Source organism: Porites lutea, chromosome 6, assembly GCF_958299795.1.
Source record: "Porites lutea chromosome 6, jaPorLute2.1, whole genome shotgun sequence".
Lineage (NCBI taxonomy): Eukaryota > Metazoa > Cnidaria > Anthozoa > Scleractinia > Poritidae > Porites > Porites lutea.
The window spans coordinates 16,072,508-16,095,281 of record NC_133206.1 but is presented as its reverse complement, the minus strand read 5'-3'; the positions used below and the strand labels follow the sequence as shown (position 1 = coordinate 16,095,281).

General features: G+C 41.3%; 2 protein-coding genes across 4 annotated transcripts in view; both read left to right on the top strand.

Annotated features, from left to right (window-relative positions):
* LOC140941426 (rho GTPase-activating protein 44-like) overlaps positions 1-13,940 on the top strand; it is a 38,731-nt gene extending 24,791 nt beyond the window's left edge. For 2 of the 3 annotated variants that reach the window (XM_073390426.1, XM_073390425.1), the window contains one exon: positions 11,554-13,940. In XM_073390426.1, the coding sequence (XP_073246527.1) occupies positions 11,554-11,809 (256 nt within the window). In that variant the 3' untranslated portion in view covers positions 11,810-13,940. The remainder of the gene's footprint in view (positions 1-11,553) is intronic. The other variant, XM_073390427.1, reaches the window with a different exon arrangement.
* Positions 13,941-16,980: 3,040 nt separating this feature from the next.
* LOC140941755 (ragulator complex protein LAMTOR2-like) lies at positions 16,981-22,732 on the top strand. The gene is made up of 4 exons (XM_073390772.1): positions 16,981-17,213; positions 21,035-21,197; positions 21,934-22,023; positions 22,583-22,732. Exons 1-4 carry the CDS (start codon positions 17,080-17,082, stop codon positions 22,637-22,639), a joined length of 444 nt encoding a protein of 147 aa, XP_073246873.1. The 5' UTR covers positions 16,981-17,079; the 3' UTR covers positions 22,640-22,732.
* The last annotated feature ends 42 nt before the right edge of the window (positions 22,733-22,774 follow it).

Here is a 22,774-nt window from a genome sequence, read left to right as displayed (position 1 = left end):
TACCCCTTGTTACCCCTTGTTACCCCTTGTTATCCTTGTTAGCCCTTGTTACCCTTTGTTACCCCTTGTTACCCCTTGTTATCCTTGTTACCCCTTGTTACCCCTTGTTACCCTTTGTTTTCCCTTGTTGCGCTTGTTACCCCTGGTTACCCCTGTTACCCTTTGTTGCCCGTTGTTACCCCTTCTTACCCCTTGTTTCCCTTTGTTACCCCTTGTTACCCCTTGTTACCTGTTGTTACCCTTTCTTACCCCTTGTTACCCCTTGTTGCCCTTTGTTACCGCTTGTTACCCTTTGTTACTCTTTGTTACCCCTTGTTACCCCTTGTTACCCCTTGTTACCCTGTGTTACCCTTGTTCCCCTTTGTTACCCTTTGTTACCCCTTCTTACCCCTTGTTACCCCTTGTTACCCCTTGTTACCCCTTGTTATCCTTGTTAGCCCTTGTTACCCTTTGTTACTCCTTGTTACCCCTTGTTACCCCTTGTTACCCATGTTACCCCTTGTTACCCCTTGTTACCCCTTGTTATCCTTGTTAGCCCTTGTTACCCTTTGTTACCCCTTGTTACCCCTTGTTATCCTTGTTACCCCTTGTTACCCCTTGTTACCCTTTGTTACCCCTTCTTACCCCTTCTTACCCCTTGTTACCCCTTGTTACCCCTTGTTATCCTTGTTAGCCCTTGTTAGCCCTTGTTACCCTTTGTTACCCCTTGTTACCCCTTGTTATCCTTGTTACCCCTTGTTACACCTTGTTACCCTTTGTTACCGCTTGTTACCCTTTGTTACTCCTTGTTACCCCTTGTTACCCCTTGTTACCCTTGTTACCCCTTGTTACCCCTTGTTACCCCTTGTTACTCCTTGTTACCCCTTGCTACCCCTTTTTACCCTTGTTACCCCTTGTTACCAATTGTTAGCCCTTGTTACACCCTCTTACCCTTGTTACCCCTTGTTACCCTTTGTTACCCCTTGTTACCCCTCGTTACCCCTTGTTACCCTTGTTACCCCTTGTTACCCCTTGTTACCCTTGTTACCCCTTGTTACCCTTGTTACCCTTTGTTGCCCCTTGTTACCCCTGTTACCCCTTTGTTACCCCTTGTTACCCCTGTTACCCCTTGTTACCCCTTGTTACCCTTTGTTACCCCTTGTTACCCCTTGTTACCCTTGTTACCCCTTGTTACCAATTGTTAGCCCTTGTTACACCCTGTTACCCTTGTTACCCCTTGTTACCCTTTGTTACCCCTTGTTACCCCTCGTTACCCCGTGTTACCCTTGTTACCCCTTGTTACCCTTGTTACCCTTGTTACACCTTGTTACCCTTTGTTACCCCTTGTTACCCTTGTTACCTTTGTTACCCTTGTTACCCCTTGTTACTTGTTGTTACCCTGGTTACGCTTTGTTACCCCTTGTTACCCTTTGTTACCCTTGTTACCCCTTGTTACCCTTGTTACCCCTTGTTACCCTTGTTACCCTTTGTTACCCCTTGTTACCCTTTTGTTACCTCTTTTTATCCTTGTTACCCTTGTTACCCCTTCTTACCCTTATTACCCCTTGTTACCCTTGTTACCCTTTGTTACCCCTTGTTACCCTTTGTTATCCCTTGTTCGCCCTTATTACCCCTTGTTACCCTTGTGACCCCTCATTACTTTTGTTACCCTGTGTTACCCTTGTAACCCGTTGTTACCCCTTGTTACCCCTTGTTACCCTTTGTTTTCCCTTGTTGCGCTTGTTACCCCTGGTTACCCCTGTTACCCTTTGTTGCCCGCTGTTACCCCTTCTTACCCCTTGTTTCCCTTTGTTACCCCTTGTTACCCCTTGTTACCTGTTGTTACCCTTTCTTACCCCTTGTTACCCCTTGTTACCCCTTGTTGCCCTTTGTTACCGCTTGTTACCCTTTGTTACTCTTTGTTACCCCTTGTTACCCCTTGTTACCCCTTGTTACCCTGTGTTACCCTTGTTCCCCTTTGTTACCCTTTGTTACCCCTTCTTACCCCTTGTTACCCCTTGTTACCCCTTGTTACCCCTTGTTATCCTTGATAGCCCTTGTTACCCTTTGTTACTCCTTGTTACCCCTTGTTACCCCTTGTTACCCCTTGTTACCCCTTGTTACCCCTTGTTATCCTTGTTAGCCCTTGTTACCCTTTGTTACCCCTTGTTACCCCTTGTTATCCTTGTTACCCCTTGTTACCCCTTGTTACCCTTTGTTTTCCCTTGTTGCGCTTGTTACCCCTGGTTACCCCTGTTACCCTTTGTTGCCTGTTGTTACCCCTTCTTACCCCTTGTTTCCCTTTGTTACCCCTTGTTACCCCTTGTTATCCTTGTTAGCCCTTGTTACCCTTTGTTACTCCTTGTTACCCCTTGTTACCCCTTCTTACCCTTGTTACCTTTTGTTACCCCTTGTTACCCCTTGTTACCCCTTGTTATCCTTGTTAGCCCTTGTTACCCTTTGTTACCCCTTGTTACCCCTTGTTACCCTTTGTTACCCCTTCTTACCCCTTGTTACCCCTTGTTATCCTTGTTAGCCCTTGTTACCCTTTGTTACTCCTTGTTACCCCTTGTTACCCCCTGTTACCCTTGTTACCCCTTGTTACCCCTTGTTACCCTTCTTACCCCTTGTTACCCCTGTTACCCCTTGTTACCCCTTGTTACCCTTTGTTACCCCTTGTTACCATTTGTTACCCTTGTTACCCTTGTTACCCCTTGTTACCCATTGTTACCCCTTGTTACCCCCTGTTACCCTTGTTACCCTTTGTTACCCCTTCTTACCCTTGTTACCCTTGTTACCGCTTGTTACCCTTTTTTACTCTTTGTTACCCCTTGTTACCCTTGTTACCGCTTGTTACCCTTTATTACTCTTTGTTACCCCTTGTTACCCCTTGTTACCCTTGTTACCCCTTGTTACCCTCTGTTACCCTTGTTACCCCTTGTTACCCTTTGTTACCCCTTGTTACCCCTTGTTACCCCTTGTTACCTTTGTTACCCCTTGTTACCCCTGTTACCCCTTGTTACCCCTTGTTACCCTTCTTACCCCTTGTTACCCATTGTTACCACTTGTTACCCTTGTTACACCTTGTTACCCCTTGTTACCCCTTTTTACCCTTGTTACCCCTTGTTACCCCTTGTTACCCCTTGTTACCTCTTGTTACCCTTGTTACACCTTGTTACCCTTTGTTACCCCTTGTTACCCTTGTTACCTTTGTTACCATTGTTACCCCTTGTTACTTGTTGTTACCCTTGTTACGCTTTGTTACCCCTTGTTACCCTTTGTTACCCTTGTTACCCCTGGTTACCCTTGTTGCCCCTTGTTACCTTTGTTACCCTTTGTTACCCCTTGTTACCCTTTTCTTACCTCTTTTTATCCTTGTTACCCTTGTTACCACTTGTTACCCCTTGATACTCCTTGTTACCCCTTGTGACCCTTGTTACCCCTTGTTACCCTTGTTACCCCTTGTTATCCTTGTTACCCCTTGTTACCCTTTGTTACCCCTAGTTACCCCTTGTTACCCTTGTTACCCCTTGTTACCCATTGTTACCCCTTGTTACACCCTGTTACCCTTGTTACCCCTTGTTACCCTTTGTTACCCCTTGTTGTCCTTGTTACCCCTTGTTACCCTTGTTACCCCTTGTTACCCTTGTTACACCTTGTTACCCTTTGCAACCCCTTGTTACCCTTGTTACCTTTGCTACCCTTGTTACCCCTTGTTACTTGTTGTTACCCTTGCTACGCTTTATTACCCCTTGTTACCCTTTGTTACCCTTGTTACCCCTTGTTACCCTTGTTACCCCTTGTTACCCTTGTTACCCTTTGTTACCTCTTGTTACCCTTTTGTTACCTCTTTTTATCCTTGTTACCCTTGTTACCCCTTGTTACCCCTTGATACTCCTTGTTACCCCTTGTGACCCTTGTTACCCTTGTTACCCCTTCTTACCCTTGTTACCCCTTGTTACCCTTGTTACCCTTTGTTACCCCTGGTTATCCTTTGTTATCCCTTGTTCGCCCTTCTTACCCCTTGTTACCCTTGTTACCCCTCATTACTTTTGTTACCCTGTGTTACCCTTTTTACCCGTTGTTACCCCTTGTTACCCCTTGTTACCCTTTGTTTTCCCTTGTTACCCCTGGTTACCTTTGTTACCCTTTGTTGCCCGTTGTTATCCTTTGTTACTCTTTATTATCCCTTCTTACCCCTTGTTTCCCTTTGTTACCCCTTGTTACCCTTTTTTACCCCTTGTTACCCCTTGTAACCCTTGTTACCTCTTGTTACCCTTGTTACCCTTTGTTACCCCTTGTTACCCTTGTTACCCCTTGTTACCTGTTGTTACCCTTTCTTACCCCTTGTTACCCCTTGTTACCCCTTGTTGCCCCTAGTTACCGCTTGTTACCCTTGTTACCCTTGTTACCGCTTGTTACCCTTTGTTACTCTTTTTTACCCCTTGTTACCCTTTGTTACCTTTGTTACCCCTTGTTACCCTCTGTTACCCTTGTTACCCCTTGTTACCCTTTGTTACCCCTTGTTACCCCTTGTTACCCCTTGTTATCCTTGTTACCCCTTGTTACCCTTTGTTACCCTTGTTACCCCTTGTTACCCCTTGTTACCCCTTGTTACCCTTGTTACCCCTTGTTTACCCCTTGTTACCCTTGTTACACCTTGTTACCCTTTGTTACCCCTTGTTACCTTTGTTACCCTTGTTACCCCTTGTTACCCCTTGTTACCCTTGTTACCCCTTGTTACCCCTTGTTACCCTTGTTACACCTTGTTACCCTTTGTTACCCCTTGTTACCCCCTTTTTACCCTTGTTACCCCTTGTTACCCTTGTTACCTGTTGTTACCCTTGTTACCCCTTGTTACCCTTGTGACGCTTTGTTACCCCTTGTTACCCTTTGTTACCTTTGTTACCCCTTGTTATCCTTGTTACCCCTTGTTACCTTTGTTACCCTTTGTTACCCCTTGTTACCCTTTTGTTACCCTTGTTACCCCTTGTTACCTTTGTTACCCCTTGTTACTCCTGTTACCCCTTGTTACCCTTTGTTACCCCTTGTTACCACTTGTTACCCTTTGTTACCCCTTGTTACCCTTGTTACCTTTGTTACCCTTGTTACCCCTTCTTACCTGTTGTTACCCTTGTGACGCTTTGTTACTTTTTGTTACCCTTGTTACCCCTTGTTACCCTTGTTACCCCTTGTTACCTTTGTTACCCTTTGTTACCCTTTTGTTACCCTTTGTTACCCGTTGTTACTCTTTGTTACCCCTTCTTACCCCTTGTTTCCCTTTGTTACCCCTTGTTACCCTTGTTACCCCTTGTTACCCTTGTTACCCCTTGTTACCTTTGTTACCCTTTGTTACCCCTTGTTACCCTTTTGTTACCCTTTGTTACCCGTTGTTACTCTTTGTTACCCCTTCTTACCCTTTGTTACCCTTGTGACCCTTTATTACTTTTGTTTCCCTGTGTTACCCTTGTAACCCGTTGTTACCCCTTGTTACCCCTTGTTACCCTTTGTTTTCCCTTGTTGCGCTTGTTACCCCTGGTTACCCCTGTTACCCTTTGTTGCCCGTTGTTACTCTTTCTTACCCCTTGTTATCCTTTTTTACTCTTTGTTACCCCTTCTTACCCCTTGTTTCCCTTTGTTACCCCTTTTTACCCTTTGTTACCCCTTGTTACCCCTTGTTACCCTTGTTACCTCTTGTTACCCTTGTTACCCTTTGTTACCCTTTGTTACCCCTTGTTACCCTTGTTACCCCTTGTTACCTGTTGTTAACCTTTCTTACCCCTTGTTACCCCTTGTTACCCCTTGTTGCCCCTTGTTACCTGTTGTTACCCTTGTGACGCTTTGTTACTTTTTGTTACCCTTGTTACCCCTTGTTACCCTTGTTACCCCTTGTTACCTTTGTTACTCTTTGTTACCCCTTGTTACCCTTTTGTTACCCTTTGTTACCCGTTGTTACTCTTTGTTACCCCTTCTTACCCCTTGTTTCCCTTTGTTACCCCTTGTTACCTTTGTTACCCTTTGTTACCCCTTGTTACCCTTTTGTTACCCTTTGTTACCCGTTGTTACTCTTTGTTACCCCTTCTTACCCTTTGTTACCCTTGTGACCCCTCATTACTTTTGTTTCCCTGTGTTACCCTTGTAACCCGTTGTTACCCCTTGTTACCCCTTGTTACCCTTTGTTTTCCCTTGTTGCGCTTGTTACCCCTGGTTACCCCTGTTACCCTTTGTTGCCCGTTGTTACCCTTTCTTACCCCTTGTTATCCTTTGTTACTCTTTGTTACCCCTTGTTACCTTTGTTACCCTTTGTTACCCCTTGTTACCCTTTTGTTACCCTTTGTTACCCGTTGTTACTCTTTGTTACCCCTTCTTACCCCTTGTTTCCCTTTGTTACCCCTTGTTACCCTTGTTACCCCTTGTTACCCTTGTTACCCCTTGTTACCTTTGTTACCCTTTGTTACCCCTTGTTACCCTTTTGTTACCCTTTGTTACCCGTTGTTACTCTTTGTTACCCCTTCTTACCCTTTGTTACCCTTGTGACCCTTTATTACTTTTGTTTCCCTGTGTTACCCTTGTAACCCGTTGTTACCCCTTGTTACCCCTTGTTACCCTTTGTTTTCCCTTGTTGCGCTTGTTACCCCTGGTTACCCCTGTTACCCTTTGTTGCCCGTTGTTACCCTTTCTTACCCCTTGTTATCCTTTGTTACTCTTTGTTACCCCTTCTTACCCCTTGTTTCCCTTTGTTACCCCTTGTTACCCTTTGTTACCCCTTGTTACCCCTTGTTACCCTTGTTACCTCTTGTTACCCTTGTTACCCTTTGTTACCCTTTGTTACCCCTTGTTACCCTTGTTACCCCTTGTTACCTGTTGTTACCCTTTCTTACCCCTTGTTACCCCTTGTTACCTCTTGTTGCCCCTTGTTACCGTTTTTTCCCCTTTGTTACTCTTTGTTACCACTTTTTACCCCTTGTTACCCTTGTTACCCCTTGTTAACCTCTTTTACCCTTGTTACCCCTTGTTACCCTTTGTTACCCTTTGTTACCCCTTGTTACCCCTTGTTACCCCTTGTTACCCTTTGTTACCCTTTCTCACCCCTTGTGACCATTTGTTACTCGTTGTTACCCTTTTTTACCCTTTTTTACCCCTTGTTACCCCTTGTTACCCCTTGTTACCCCTTGTTTCCCTTTGTTCCCCTTGTTACCCCTTTTTACCCTTGTTACCCCTTGCTACCCTTTGTTAACCCTTGTTACCCCTTGTTTCCCTTGTTACCCCTTGTTACCCTTTGTTACCCCTTCTCACCCCTTGTTATTTTAGACGTCATCTTGCAAATGTTTTATTAAGTTGATATATTATATTATTGATATATATTTTGTAATTATTATATTATTGTATTTACATTCTCAATTAATTTATATATTTGTATTTTTTTTATTCTATTGAGCTGAAAAGCCCACTTAGGGAGCATCAATAAAGTGTATGTATGTATGTATGTATGTTACCCTTGTTACCCCTTGTTACCCCTTGTTACCCTTTGTTACCCCTTGTTACCCCTTGTTACCCTTGTTACCCCTTGTCACCCATTGTTACCCCTTGTTACTCCCTGTCACCCTTGTTACCCCTTGTTACCCCTTGTTACCTCTGGTTACCTTTGTTAACCCTTGTTACCCCTGTTACCCCTTGTTACCCTTTGTTACCCTTTGTTACCCCTTGTTACCCTTGTTACCCATTGTTACCCTTTTGTTACCCTCTGTTACCCTTGTTACCCCTTGTTACCCCTTGTTACCCTTGTTACCCCTTGTTACCCTTGTTACCCCTTGTTACCCTTGTTACACCTTGTTACCCTTTGTTACCCCTTGTTACCCCTTTTTACCCTTGTTACCCCTTGTTACCCTTGTTACCTGTTGTTACCCTTGTTACCCCTTGTTACCCTTGTTACCTTTTGTTACCCTTTGTTACCCCCTGTTGCCCCTCTTACCCCTTGTTACCCTTGTTACCTCTATTTACCCTTTGTTACCCCTTGTTACCCTTTTTACCCATGTTACCCCTTGGTACCCTTTGTTACCCCTTGTTACCCCTTTTTACTCCTTGTTACCCTGTGTTACCCCTTGTTACCCTTGTTACCGCTTCTTACCCTCTGTTACCCTTGTTACCCGTTGTTACCCTTTGTTACCCATTGTTACCGTTGTTACCCTTGTTACCTTTTGTGTCCCTTTTTACCCCTTGTTACCCCTTGTTACCCTTTGTTTCCCCTTGTTATCCTTGTTACCCTTGGTTACCCTTGTTACCCCTTGTTAATCTTGTTACCTCTGGTTACCCTTGTTACCCTTTGTTACCTATTTTTACCCTTTGTTACCCCTTGTTATCCCTTGGTACCCCTTGTTACCCTTGTTGCCTGTTGTTACCCTTTGTTACCCCTTGTTACCCCTTGTGACCCTTGTTACCCCTTGTTACCCCTTGTTACCCGTTGTAACCTTTTGTTACCCTTTGTTACCCTCGTTACCCCTTGTTACCCTTGGTACCCCTTGTTACCGTTTGTTACCCCTTGTTACCCTTTTTTACTCTTGTTACCCCTTGTTACCATTGTTACCCCTTGTTACCCCTTGTTACCCCATTGTTACCCTTGTTACCCTTGTTACCCCATGTTACCCTTTGTTACCCATTGTTACCTTTGTTACCCTTGTTACCCTTTGTTACTCCTTGTTACCCTTGTAACCCTTTGTTACCCTTTGTTACCCTTGTTATCCTTGTTACCCCTTGTTACCCTTTGTTACTCTTTGTTACGACTTGTTACCCCTTGATACCCTTTGTTACCCCTTGTTAGTCTTTGTTACCCTTTTTCCCCCTTGTTACCCTTGTTACCTTTTTTTATCCCTTGTTTTCCCTTTTACCCCTTGTTACCCGTTTTTACGCCTTGTTACCCTTGTTACCCCTTTTTACCCTTGTTACCCCTTGTTACCCCATGCTACCCTTGTAACCCCTAGTTACCCTTGTTACTCCTTGTTACCCCTTCTTAGCCTTGTTACTCTCTACCCCTTGTTAGTCTTTGTGACCCTTTGTTACCCCTTGTTACCCCTTGTTACCCTTGTTACCCCTTGTTACCCGTTGTTACCCTTTGTTAACCCTTGTTACCCCTTGTTACCCTTGTTACCCTTTGTTACCCTTGTTACCCCTTGTTACCCTTGTTACCCCTTGTTACCCTTTGTTACTCTTTGTTACCACTTGTTACCCCTTCTTACCCTTTGTTTTCCTTTGTTACCCCTTGTTACCGTTGTTCCCCCTTTTTACCCTTGTTATCTTTGTTACCTCTTGTTACCCTTGTTACCCCTTGTTACCCGTTGTTACCCCTTGTTACCCTTTGTTACCCTTGTTACCCCTTTTTACCCTTGTTACCTCTTGTTACCCTTGTTACCCCTTGTTACCCTTTGTTACTTCTTGTTACCCCTTGTTACCCTTTTTTACCCTTGTTACCCTTGTTACCCCTTGTTACCCCTTGTTACCCTTGTTACCCCTTGTTACCCTTTGTTACCCCTTGTTACCCCTTGTTACCCCTTGTAACCTCTCTTTACCCTTGTTACCTTTTGCTACCCCTTGTTACCCTTGTTACCCCTTGTTACGCCTTGTTATCCTTGTTACCCCTTGTTACCCCTTGTTACCCTTGTAACCCCTTGTTACCCCTTGTTACCCTTGTTACCCCTTGTTACCATTTGTTACCCTTGTTACCCCTTGTTACCGTTTGTTACCCATTGCTAGCCTTTGGTATCCTTTGTTACCTGTCTTTACCCGTTGTTACCCTTGTTACCCCTTTTACCCTTTGAGTTGGGTCTAAACGTTTAGACCTCGGTGAAATGTGAGGTGACTGGCGGTGAATAACAAGTCTAACAAAAGAAACAGTGAAAAACGAGTTCTCTATACTTCTTAGTTACATCGGGCTTTAAAAGCAGCATAGGAGTCTTATGTACTGATATGTGGAGGTGGTGGGGGTGGAGGAGGAGGAGGAGGAGGAGGAGGAGGAAGAAATAACATTGAGGAGGGAAAATAATAAAAGTGAGGGAAAATATTAAAAACGTGGAGGAGGGAATAAAAGAAATGGAGGAGGGAAACTTGGTAAAAAGAGATAGTTTGCTTTCTTTGACTATTTTAATAGATTTCTTTCAAATCGCTGTGTATTTGACTCTTTTCGTTTTAAACGGTATCTCGTGTCTGATTTTATTGCTTGTAATTAATAGTTGCGTGTTTAATCAATTGATCCTGGTTAAGTTATTTGTTTTATAATAATACGTCAAGATGCTCCCTTGATGTTTTTCCTTTAGGGCTAATTTGTATTCAACTTTGGTCTTTTGAATTCGCATAATTACCTGAGTAACGGCGCGTGAAACGTTGAGACTTCAATAGTTTTTCATTTCCTCGAAATAACAGTTCGAGAACAGTTCTGTAATAGTCAGACAAAATTGAAATAGAGACTTTTCAGCTCCACTTTGTGCATATGTGCGTGTGTTTTGTTTATATATCCGAGTTTTAGCACTAAATAAGAAGACGTAAACTTAATTGAAATAAAGACTTTTCAGCTCCACTTTCTGTATGTGTTTTGTTAATATGTCTGAGTTTTAGCGCTAAATAAGATATAGGAAGCCGTTTCTTGCGTTGCTAGGTGATCGCTTCTCTTATTCGTATTTTCTTTTTAATAGACTGTCCGAAAATTAGACTCAAGTTACTTCACGGGCCCGCCGAGGCAAGCCTATTGTTTCTATTGAAGAAGAGAGATGCTCATTAGTAAACCTATACCGAATTAGTATGCAGGAAAACACTGACTAGGCACTTAATTAGTATGGAGGAACGCATTTTTCTCTAAGATAAAAGAATGGGTGACGTCATAGACTCGACCCTTATGCATATCAATGATTTACCCATACCTATACCTTTACCTATACACCAACGGGGTTTAATTTTGCTGAAGCATGACTACTCATATTTAGTTGAGGAAATTACACATCAATGTGTGTAATATGAACTGTCCAAGGTCTGAGTTCTTTACATTTCTGGACATAAGTGATAAGCGACCTGCCAAAATGCTAAGATTTGGTGGTCACTAAGGCTTGCAGCAGAAAGTTCCAACTCTAGCGCTTCTATCTTGGTATCAGCCTTCAAAGCCGGCGTATTTTCCAGTGCGAACGATGTTTTTTATAATGTTCTCCCGCCATCTTGGACGTTGACAGAGAGTTGGGGCGAGTCAAAGAAAGATTCCAAGAGAGAACAGGCTATCTTGGTATGTAGGGTAGGCAGTCCCTTATAAGAGATGGTTTCAGTGGCGCTTCGATTGTATTGGACAGCCACTGATTGTAGTGTGATGATTTTGAAGGCTTATTGGTTTCTTTAACAAGAAAATTTAAGGCAAAAGGATTTCAGTGTCGAAGAACTGGTTGCTTTGAAATGTCTCCTTCACTCCACCCTTTCAGTTCAGTTGATAAAATAAAATTTTCTACCTTTTCTCTCTCCAAATTTCTTTTTCTCTATGTTCAAATATACATGGTTTTCACTACTATAAAACATTGTAATACCTATTTATGAAATTCATTTCAGTGGCCAAGCGTCAGACACAAGTAAACCAACCATGAATGATGTTGAGCAAACCCCATTGGCAGCAGCTACCCCTCCCCAAAAGAAAAAAGGCGCCCCTCCAGTCTCAGTCACGTTCATGGGTTCCTCGAGTACTAGTCCAGTCGGCTCTTCAGCTCCTCTACTACCCGGTCCTAAGCCCACTACAACCTCAACTGGACCACAGAAACCTGTCAACGCCCCTCCGCCACCCCCATCAAAACCAGCTAAGAACAGATAATCATATGCTAGGATATATTATATGACAACAATGCAAGAGACGATAAGGATTAAGAGAGCTTATCCACAATATAGGCCTTAACTGAATTTCAAGTTATTTTTATAGCAAAACGGCGGTGACGTATTTTTTCGGGTCATGGAGCTCTCCAGTGGCCATCTTGGATTTTGAAAGTGGAGGAAGATTGAAGAGTAGAAGTGTAATCGATAGGGTGGGCATTAGGCGAAAGGTCGGAGCAGGGGGTGGAGGACGGGGAAGACTGAACCCTGTCTTCCCCCCCCCCCTCCCACCACGAGGGAATTCTAGTGATCCCACACTCTCCCCCTTACCGAAAGAAATTGTTTTACTGCAGATTAGATGAACATTCTTGACAGTAATCTTGAAAGTTATAACATGACTTCCCTTAAATCTTTTAACATTGGTAAACTTTTTATTTTCTGAATTTTGGTTTGCGTTTTTCAGGTCTTGACGTATGTTAAAGAGGCGCCATAAATTCGCCAGTAATTCGTGGTTGAATTATTATGTGATAAATACCGACGGTATCTGAAAGTCCTTTACACTAAAATCTTAAAGCTAAAAAAAGAAGAAATCAGTGAAATGTGCGATCTACCTCAAAACTGCAAAGTTTCGTAATTTGTTTCCAAAAATAACATGAGCAGGAATAATGAACGGGATAAAGCCCAATTGGAGGATTCGCTCTCTCACCTTAATCCTCTCTTGGTTACAATAGTTGAATAGTCTTTCCTGTAGTATCAATACGACTATATAGTGCTGTGGCCTGCGCGAATGGGGCCAGTAAAGTGGAAGGGTATTTCAACTCACGCTAAGCTCGTGGAGCGTGGAGCGCGAAGAAAGGGGAAGGGGACCAAGCAGGTCTTATCTTTTCCCCTTTTTTTCCTTTTTCTCCTTTGAGCGTATAACCTATACTGTTAAGGTCATAGACTGCCAGGGCTCGCTCTGAATTTTTGTAGAACCGAGATCGTTGAGCTGATTTATAATCATCATTGCGAACTTCTAGCTAATAGAAAGAGGTTCTTCCTAGATTAGTTGCGGCGCGATATAAACAGGAGCGATTATTCTCTGTTTACTTGGTAGCAAGGCCCAGTAGAATCACATTTGTAAACGCCTTTGCATAAGGCATATGGCTAGCATGTACTTGGTCGCAATGATTCCAACTGGTTGAAATCCTTGCGCTTTGGGCAGCGTTTGAGAAGGCAGTCTCCCTCGCAGCCGTTTTTTCTCGTTACCCAATGCTCCTCCTCAAGAAGTTGCGTGACGAAACAAAGAGAGAGAAGGAAACTGGGGCGAGTTAACTTTCGCAAAGACTTCTGGGATCGTTACTAGGGACTTGCCGGTCAGTAAGTTTCCCAGAAGTCTTTGTGACAGGTAATTCGGCCCGGTTTCCATTGGCGAGGGAAGGAAGCACTGACGAAAACACGTGTGATTAAGATGTAAACGCTTTTTTTTCTTTTTCTTTTCAGTTCAGAAACCGCTCGAGTAGTCGCCCCATCTGTTTTTGGCTCGAATTTTGAAATCATTCGAGAATCTAGAGTCGAAAACGTTGGGTTTTCCTCAAAGTTGTCAAATTTTGTTTGTATTAGCGTTTGATTATGCCGCTTCTTTCTGAAGAGATGCGTGTCATTGATTTTATCTCAAACTTTAACTTTTATAGCTTTGTTTTATCGATATCTTTACTTTAATTTTTAATTTAATCAAAACAGGCTTGATTGAAGTGTTCCCGTTATTTCCTGTTTTATTTTAAAGGTTAATGTCTGTTAAAATAAGATATATATATATATATATATATATAAACTGACTTGTTAGTCACCGATTATTGTATCTTCCTTTTGAAAGACAGAGTTAAATAATGATAATGAACAAACTACTTTCTAAAAAATAAATATTGTCGAGTTGATGAATCGTAATTTTTTTTTCTAATTAGGATGTATTGTTATCTTTTGCTAAAAACATTTTTTGCCTTGATAGTTTTTATTAGTAGAAAGTTATAGAAAGTTAAAAGAATAAAACAGTTTCCCGGGAATGTTTAATATAGGATTTTATATTGTTCTATTTTAGCTCCATATTAGGATATTGTTCTTGACCTAGGAGTGAATTATTAAACTTGAAGTAATCATTTCGCTCTGACTGTTTTGATGGCCGAACGCCTGGCGTCAGATATAATTAATGGTTGCCGAACAGGACGAATGCTGTTACCAGTCCAAAGCCCAGATGTCGAAATGCGACCTTCATAAAGAGTTTTCTTTTTTATGCTTAATACGCGTCTTGTTGCGCGGCCAAGCACGTGACAGTAAAAAAACGATGGTGTGTGGGCTGTGTCAATAGGTCATTTCAGGAGCCTATGTTGTCACCACACCCTTTAATAAAACATTCTTTTTTTTGGCTCAGTTACTTTTTGAGGGACGAATGTAATACTTGTATTAACTAAAAGCCGCAATTAAAAACATGCAACCCTTTCAACATCGTCCATAACACGTGTTCTGGGCAATTGCAAAACCTCTGCTCCTGCACCAAGCGACTTGAGGTAAAAACGGCCAATTCAATGGTAAAAACTAATGAAAAGACAAAGGGTGCTCAGGAGTGGCTAAATGAGATTGGAAGAAGAGTGGTGGAATTGTTGTTATCACAAAAACTTGCTCAGTGCTGGTTAGCTCAGTTGGGAGAGCGCCGATCTGCTGAGTGGGAGGTCGCGGGTTCAAACCCCGACCCGGCCAGCACTCAGGGTCTTTAAAATAACTGATTTGAAAGTACCAAGAACGAGAAGTCCAAAGACTACTGCAGAGCTGACTCACAACAACGTGTATTGTTTTTTCATGAGAAAGTGCTGCATTTGCAATGACATCTGCAAATGGTTAGACTTTCTAGTCTTCTCGGATAAGGACGAAAAACCGTCTGTCTCACAGCACTTTCACTGATCTGTTCTTGTGGGACGTAGAAGAACCTACACCACTGTTCGAAAAGAGTAGGGGACGTAGACCCCGGTGGTGTGGCCAACTTTTAGGGGTTGTGGGATTGGGTAGGGATGGGACCTGAGTCCTGTTCGTGCCCATTCCCTCTGGGCAGGCCTGTGTCCATCAAAACAGGGAAAATAAATAAAATAACTATAAAATTAGTGATGGGCTCCTGCCGAACTATTTAATCACGAATGCTGCTACCAGTCCAAAACCCAGATGTCGCAATGCGACCTTCATAAAGAGCTTTTTTTATGCTTGACGCGTCTTGTTGCCCGATCAGGCTCGTGAGAGTAAAAAAACGATGGTGTGTGGGCTGTGTCAACAGGCCATTTCCCGAGTAGCCTGCGAGCAAGCTCTCCTATTTGGGCGAGTGAAACAAGTCTCGCGAGACTCGCTTCGCTTGCCCAAATAGGAGAGCTTGCTCGCAGGCTATTTCCCGAGTTTCAAACACTCTCAGTTTCAAATTTGCACACTTAGCCTCGCTTTGAAACAGACACTTCGGGCAACTCGAAAATGGCCTATTCTAGCTCGAGAAAACAGCAGACATTTCGCGACGCTACCACTGGTTTCCCCGCAAAATGGTGTAGAAACGACTGCAGAGAAATATCATACTGACGTGTCAATACCCTTATCAAAATATTGCTTCTGATTGGTTGAGGCAAGTTTGACGTCATTTCGAGGGGAAAGCGGTGGTGGCGTCGCGAAATGTCTGTTTTCTCGGGCTAGGTAGCCTACGAAAAATCCGAAAATGTGCGACCCCATTCTAGTAACCGCTATTGAAAATGCGACCCCATTATAGTCAGTCCTGTCGTGAAAATGAGACCCCATCCAGCGGCACATCCCCATTAGCCTCTTATAAGGAAGTACCCCCCCCCCCCCCGCTGGGGGGGGTTCCAAATGCAAATTTGTTCAGTTTTGTTAAAGTGTTGTGTTCATCTGCGAACAAGCTCCAACAAAACTCAAATGCTTCTTGCAGAGAAGAATATATTCCACAATATTGACTGTTTTTGTTATAGATTCACCGCGTTTACATTTGACCTTTGTAGCCTTTTGTCTTTTGTCTGTCATTCGTCAACAAAAGCTAAAACAATGCAACTACTCCGTCGTCCAATCATACAGCGCTTATGACCGGATTCCGCACAGATTTTACGTCATCGGTATGGAATTTCTGTCGCTGAGTTGCAGACGTTCCTCCTCGCGAAACGTCCCCAGCGGCGATGAGTGAGACGAAACGTCTGTTTTCGCTGGATCCTCTTTAAAACGAGGCTGTATTCCCATCTAGTGTTTGAAAAATGGAAAAAAATCTCAACGGTCTTTTGATAAATCTGATAAAGAGCGAAACCATATTTTTTTTATAAAACGTACTTCCGATTGTCCCGTGACATAAAGATCATCAAGCGTATTTCACGTGTTAATTCAAGCAATAACTTCTTGACAGAAGCGAAGGTTTTCAGTCCACCATTTTGGTCCATTTTCTCTTTTCCAAGACTTTCTCTTGATGAATTATTGTACTCACTGACTGTCCTTTCAAAATTGTAAAGAGAACGAGTCCCATTTTCACGACCTACATCAAAATATGGCTCGGGTAGGTAACCTAGACGTACTATTTTGCATTATCTGTATTTTATTCCATTTCATCTTGGACTCCCTCTAAGCGGGTTAAATTCAGTAACAAGGGGCATTTGCTGTTAAGTTTGTCAAAAACCAACAACAACAGATGTAGCTACGAGCGTCTGGTGTTATATTACCAGCTCGTTTTCTTGTCACATCTGGGCAGGAGTCGATTATATTTTGCAAGGTCAAGTAATATTACTTCTCATGACTGCATGACTTGACTGTCCAAGACTGAAACTTCCATTTTCTTTGCTGTTTTTTCTAAATTATACAAATTGAACTTATGTTGAAGAGATGATGATGTTTATTAATTTATTACAACATATTACATTTTTTATTTTATTTTATTTTTATTTTTAACCCCTTGTAATTTAAAAAAACCAGGAGCCCATCCCTGAGAGAACATAATTTTCTCCTTGTCCCCGCGGTAGGGTATTTTGCAACTTCTTTGGGGACCTGACGGTGCGGTATTTTGTAAGAGTCTGCTGAACCCCACCCCGTAGCTAATTACAGCGCTCCGAAGTAAAATACATAATTCCGGAGCGAGCGGTTGTGCCACCGGGACACATTGAGACATTTACATAAGGAAGAAATTAAAGTTCGAGGCACGTGACTTTAAAAATTGCTTGAGGCGGTCAGATGACCACTTTGCTCGCTGAGATTTTAGTGAATATTTTACCAGAGTAAATGTCACATGCTTATTCGTTTGACAAACCTCGTGAAGTAGAGTTGCCGGAGTTTCCACAGGTGAAAATGCTAAAGCCAAAAGTTCTTACAGAGATCCTTTCTCAAGCCATAAGTGGAGGAGTTATCAGCTCTTTGTAAGTTGTTTACTTGTGTTACAATTTTAAACTTCTGTAGCTGACACACATTACTTTAAAGGCACCTGTGTGGGTAGCTGGTGTGTAACCAAATCCTCAAATGAATTAGGTTATACTTGAGTGCTCAGAGCGAAGCGTTTATTTTTTGTTTCAATTCTTGATTACTTTGGTTTCGTCATTTGATCAACCTCAGACATTCGAGTGCTTTCGAAAAGGTCTTTGCTCCTTGTCACTCACGGCATGTGATAAAATATGGACTGGACTGGAGTGGACTGGACTGGATTGGTAAAACATGGACTGGATTAATAAAACATGTAGTGATAAAACACGGATTAATAAAACATGGAGTCACATAACAAGGATTTATGAAAAGGGTTTAATTTTCCTAGGTTTCATAGGATCTGAATATGACAAACTTGACTTGATGTTATGTTTATGCAGTATTTCCAGTCGGAAATGAAATTAAATAGAGCCAGTTACATTTTATCTTACTTTTTCTCAAAAGGGTCACTTGTGTTTGCCAGCAACAAAAGTATTTCGTATAAAATAGACAGTTTCATTACTTATTCAAATTGTGAAAACTGATGTTGTCTTTTGACCAGTGCCGGCAAAGTATCACGCGCGCAAGAGAGAGAAAGACAATGACAGGAAATTGCACCATCAATTTCATTTCCTCCTCCCATCAACACGGTAGAAATTGCTTACCAAAATGAAGAAAAACAGCAAGGGGCAACAGACCACACAAGTCATCTTCACCAGGGTGAAACCTTTGAAAACCTTTTACATGTTGCCCTAGGGAGAAGAACTCTTTCATGGATTTTACACTTTAAAATTTGAACGATGATATAGTTTCTATGTCGAGCGGAACAAGATATGGCTTGGTGCAGTTTATGTTCAGCAGGGGGACAATGTGTAAGTTGAGCAGAACCTTTAATGTACAACAGACAATTTATTCAGTTCGCGCATATTCCTGTTGAATTTGTTGCCCGTTTATATCATTTCCTACAAGAAAGGAAAATCCCTAAAGGACATGCTCGTTAGAGCTAAAATATAAAAGGTTAACACAAGGTTTCACGCCGGTATGGATGTGCGGCCTGTCCCCCTTTGCATTTTCTCATGTTTTATCACTCCATGTTTTATCACTTCATGTTTTATTAATCTATGTTTTATCACTCCATGTTTTATTAATCCAGTCCATGTTTTTACCAATCCAGTCCATTCCAGTCCATGTTTTATCTCACGCCATCACTCACCCCTTGGTCACTTTCAAGGTGTGAATAAACTTCATGACCCCAGACCTGCTTTGTCATGTTTTATTGGAAGAAATTAAGAATAAACTACTGAATTTCATGTAAATAAGTTAAATTAAACATCGCTTTTGTTATTTACCATTGATTATAATTTTGTCAGTTTTGCCTTGGGCTTCACTGTAAGCCCTGACCATCCTCTAAACCCGGTTTGTTTATCAATTCAACATTTTTTTGAAATCACAGGCACCTCAAGCTTACAAATTATTTGCGACTATAAACATTACAACATTGTGAGATGTTGTGTTTCAATGGCTGGTATGAAGATTTGTATGAGATCTAACAAGTCTAACCACTAGATAACAATTTTAACTATATAGCTCAAGGATCCTCTATTTCCCTTGTCTCACACCATCCCTAATCAGGTGTTGAATTAACCTGATCTGATCAAACTCTAGCTTAAATTAACAGTCAAGGAGAGGGCATATAAATCACTCATAAGACAACACTTAAAATACGCTAGCAGTTAGTGGGGCCTGTATCTCGCTAAGGATATTTTAGAACTAGAAGAGGTGCAATGCAGATCAGCAAGATGGGTTAAGTCTTGCTACTCAAGGTCCCCAGGGGTTGTTACAAATAACTTAATGAGCTGGGGTGTGTGTCTCTTCAGAGGCATAGACTGATCACAAAGTTGATTGTTATGTGGAAAGCCATAAATAATCACATCAGCCTTCCTATGCCAGCCCATGTAATTCACAAACAGAGAGTCATGAGGCAGTTTCATCCTAACAAGTTTATTCAGTTATCTGTGTGTGGCAATGTTTACAAGTTTAGTTTTGTTTCGAGAACTTTGACGGACTGAAATAACCTAAGCAATGATATTATTGAGGGTACTACTCCAAACCCCTTTTTAAGCATGCGATCTCAGAGATTGATTGCGACCTATGTTAGTTTTAGTTGTATGTCGTACCAGGTGATCCTTCCCTGACTTATCTATTTAAGCAGGATTATTCAACTCTTATTTATTGTTATATTTATTTATCTAATAGGCTGTGACTATAGTGCTGACCAATTCACATGTATCAGAAAACTGTTTCTGATTAAAACTATAGATTTAGTTTACCATCTTTTGATGTCGTGTTGATGCCAATTTGTGCCAATCCCAACAATTTCTAAAGCAAAGGACAAAGCAGAAGGATGTGGTCCAGGATGCCCTCTAATCTAAACAATAAAAAAGACATGTATAATAAGCCTGCTGCCACGATTCCCAGTTTACATTATAAAAAGTACAATGTAGGTAAGGTGACCGTTGTATTTAGGGTGACCAGTATAACAGGTCAACTTTGCAGAAGATAAAAGGCAACTGAAAATTTTGGAAAGTTTTCCAGTGACTGACGTAGTACAGTAAAAACCCACAACTAAGGACCTGGTTTTTAAGAACCTGTTAGGCTAAAATTTTCGAGTTAGGCCCCGTCTATACAAGAACCTGTTTAGCCTAAAATATGGAACAGGTTCTTATTTTCTAAATTTTATGAAGAAAATTCTTTTTAATTGGGCAAATAAGATAGGTCAACATTCAGGATCCCCTTTGAAGACATAGGAAACTTATAATTATCACTCCAACTGTAATGAAGGAATAAGGTGCATACCACTAAAATTAATGCTCTATCTTCAATTTATCTTTTTCTTTAGAAAATAAGGACCTATTTAAGAACCTAAATAGCCCAAATTTGTGCTAATTACCATTTATGTAAGAACCCGTTTAGGCTAACTTGGGAAAATGCAGTTTCTTAGTTGCGGGTTTTTACTGTATACAGGGTGACCAGTGACTGTATACAGGTCTGTTATATACAGGTTTGACTGTATTTTGAAAGGAACTCAGACAAGCCACCTTGGCAATTGTTAATGTTCTGATAGCATGCAGGGTAACAATAATGAACCCGTCAAACAATAATATTGCTTGCTTCAGGAGTTCTCTGGTCAAGTTTTAATTTGTCTAGGCCCACACAAGATTTATCTCTTGTCTCATTTACGAAATTTAATAAATTTTTAGGGTGCTGGACAATAAATAGTTACAGTTTACTTTAATGGGTTTAGGATAGTGCTAGCAGGAAATGCTTGCTTCCCTTCGTTGATCATATAAGAGAATTTAAAAATTGGGAGCAGGCTTATTTTACATGTCTTTTTTTGTACCTTGGACGAGAGGGCATCCCAGTCCAAATTGTTCCACCTTGTCCTTCTCGTAACTTAGGACGTGATACATGTAAATCATCGAGATAGGTAGAAATTGGGCTGAAAAGAAATTGGCAAGGAAAACAACACCAAAAGATAGTAAGTTACATAACTTTATTCAAAAATTAACCTTATTTTATTTTTTGGTTACTATCCCATGCAAAATAATCTTCATAATCTTCAAACCGACCAAAAAACACACCTCACAAATGTTGTAATGTTTATAGTTGCCGATTGTATGCTTCATGTGAATTGAGCTTGGAGTGCCTGCACAGAATTGAATTCATTTGCCTCTCTATTCACTTAAGTGGAAAACTTGACATTTTGACATTTTCCTCACAGACTTATTAATCAAGAAGGATCATTGTTATCATATGCTGGATCCGGAGACAAAGATGCCAAAGTCACAGCAGCTATTGCCTCTAGTATATGGGCAGCCTATGAAAAGAATGGTAAAATGGCCTTCCACAATGATGAACTTAAGATGATCTTTATGGACTGTGAGGTTTGTATACTCAACTGTCCTTCCAGTACCACACTTTAAAATTCACACTGTGTTTATTCATCAAGAATCAACTACATGTATTTTTAAAGGCTTTTATAAGGTTTATAGCCTGTTTCCCCATAAAAAGATGTCTGAGGAAAGAATGGAGAAGTGCCATACTGATGACTTGTCACTACCCAGATCTGGGGGGTGTTTGTGATTGAAACTGTCCTTGCCGCATGACCAATCAGAAGCACCACCCAAATCTGGGTAGTGACACGTCATCAGTATGGAATTTCTGCACTCATTCCTCAGAAGTCACTTCGCAGGGAAACCAGTGGTGGCATTCCAAAGTGTTGCCTGTTTTCTTCAGCTAAAGCAAGACTTTTTGTCGCCAAAAATCTGGCGCTTTTCACTACTAGTGGGCTATAACATAATGGCCTTGTAGTAGCTCAACCAATCAGAATGCAGCATTGATAATAGACCACTAGTTGGATTTTACTAAAATGCAATAGTCATTTAAATAGACACGTCACAGTATTTTATGCCTGGTGGCCCTTGGCAACTTACATTAATTTGGCTTTAGGCAACAAGGTCCATTAAATCTTAGGTTTTCCTCAAACCTCAAGTGCTGGACGACCTGGGTTTCCTACCGGTTCAGAGTTTTGGGCTCCCCACAATTGTGCATAGAGCACAGTTTGGGCTCTTAGATTTTTGTTTTTTATAATTTCTTTTTTGTTTTTTGAATTCTTTACAGAATGGGAAAGTTGCAATCACTAAAGTAGCCAACTTGATTCTGTGTTTGTATGCACAGGAATCAGTTGGTCTTGGAATGCTAAAGGCAAAGGTAAAGTAACATTTCAAACTGTGTTCCTTCTAAATTTTGGAAATAAAAGCGATAACAAATAATTATTTTATACAGTGTAATCTGTGGCACTTTACAGTAGCCTTAATTTTGGACATCTGACATATCGAATGTCTAAAATTCAGGCTAGCTTTACAAAATAAATTTAATATCCTTGGAGATAAAAATAAAACATTATCAATCATAGTAAAAGCCAGACTACAAATAATTGAAGAAAAAAAATAAAAGAATTCATCGGTCTGGCACAATTTTCAGGGGTCCAAAAAAATTGACTTAAAAATGTAATTTAGTTTGCTGCCTATCCTATATTTAATTACATGTACGTTTTAACCATCTCACAGTCAATGGTTATTACTACATGTAACTTCAATGTATGCTTCAATTTTGGGATTTTTGTTTCCAGCTAGCCTTAATGATACATAGGAAAAAAATAGTTTACCTTGAAGACAGATTATACCTACAACATCTGATTGTAATTTTAATTTGTTTTACTATTCAACCTGCTGCCTGAAAATTATTTGAACTTTCTTCCTGCCAACAGACAGTGGCCCTTGCTGGCTACCTTGAACAGCCCCTCAAGCAAGTGGTGACATCATGACAGCCTGTGTGAAGAGTTAGATTAATTTATAAACACTAAGTATAGTTCACATTATTTTCTGATGGAATATCAAACATTAAATTCTACGTAAAAGATTGCCCTTTTATAATTATATCTGCTGACCCTCTGTCGGAT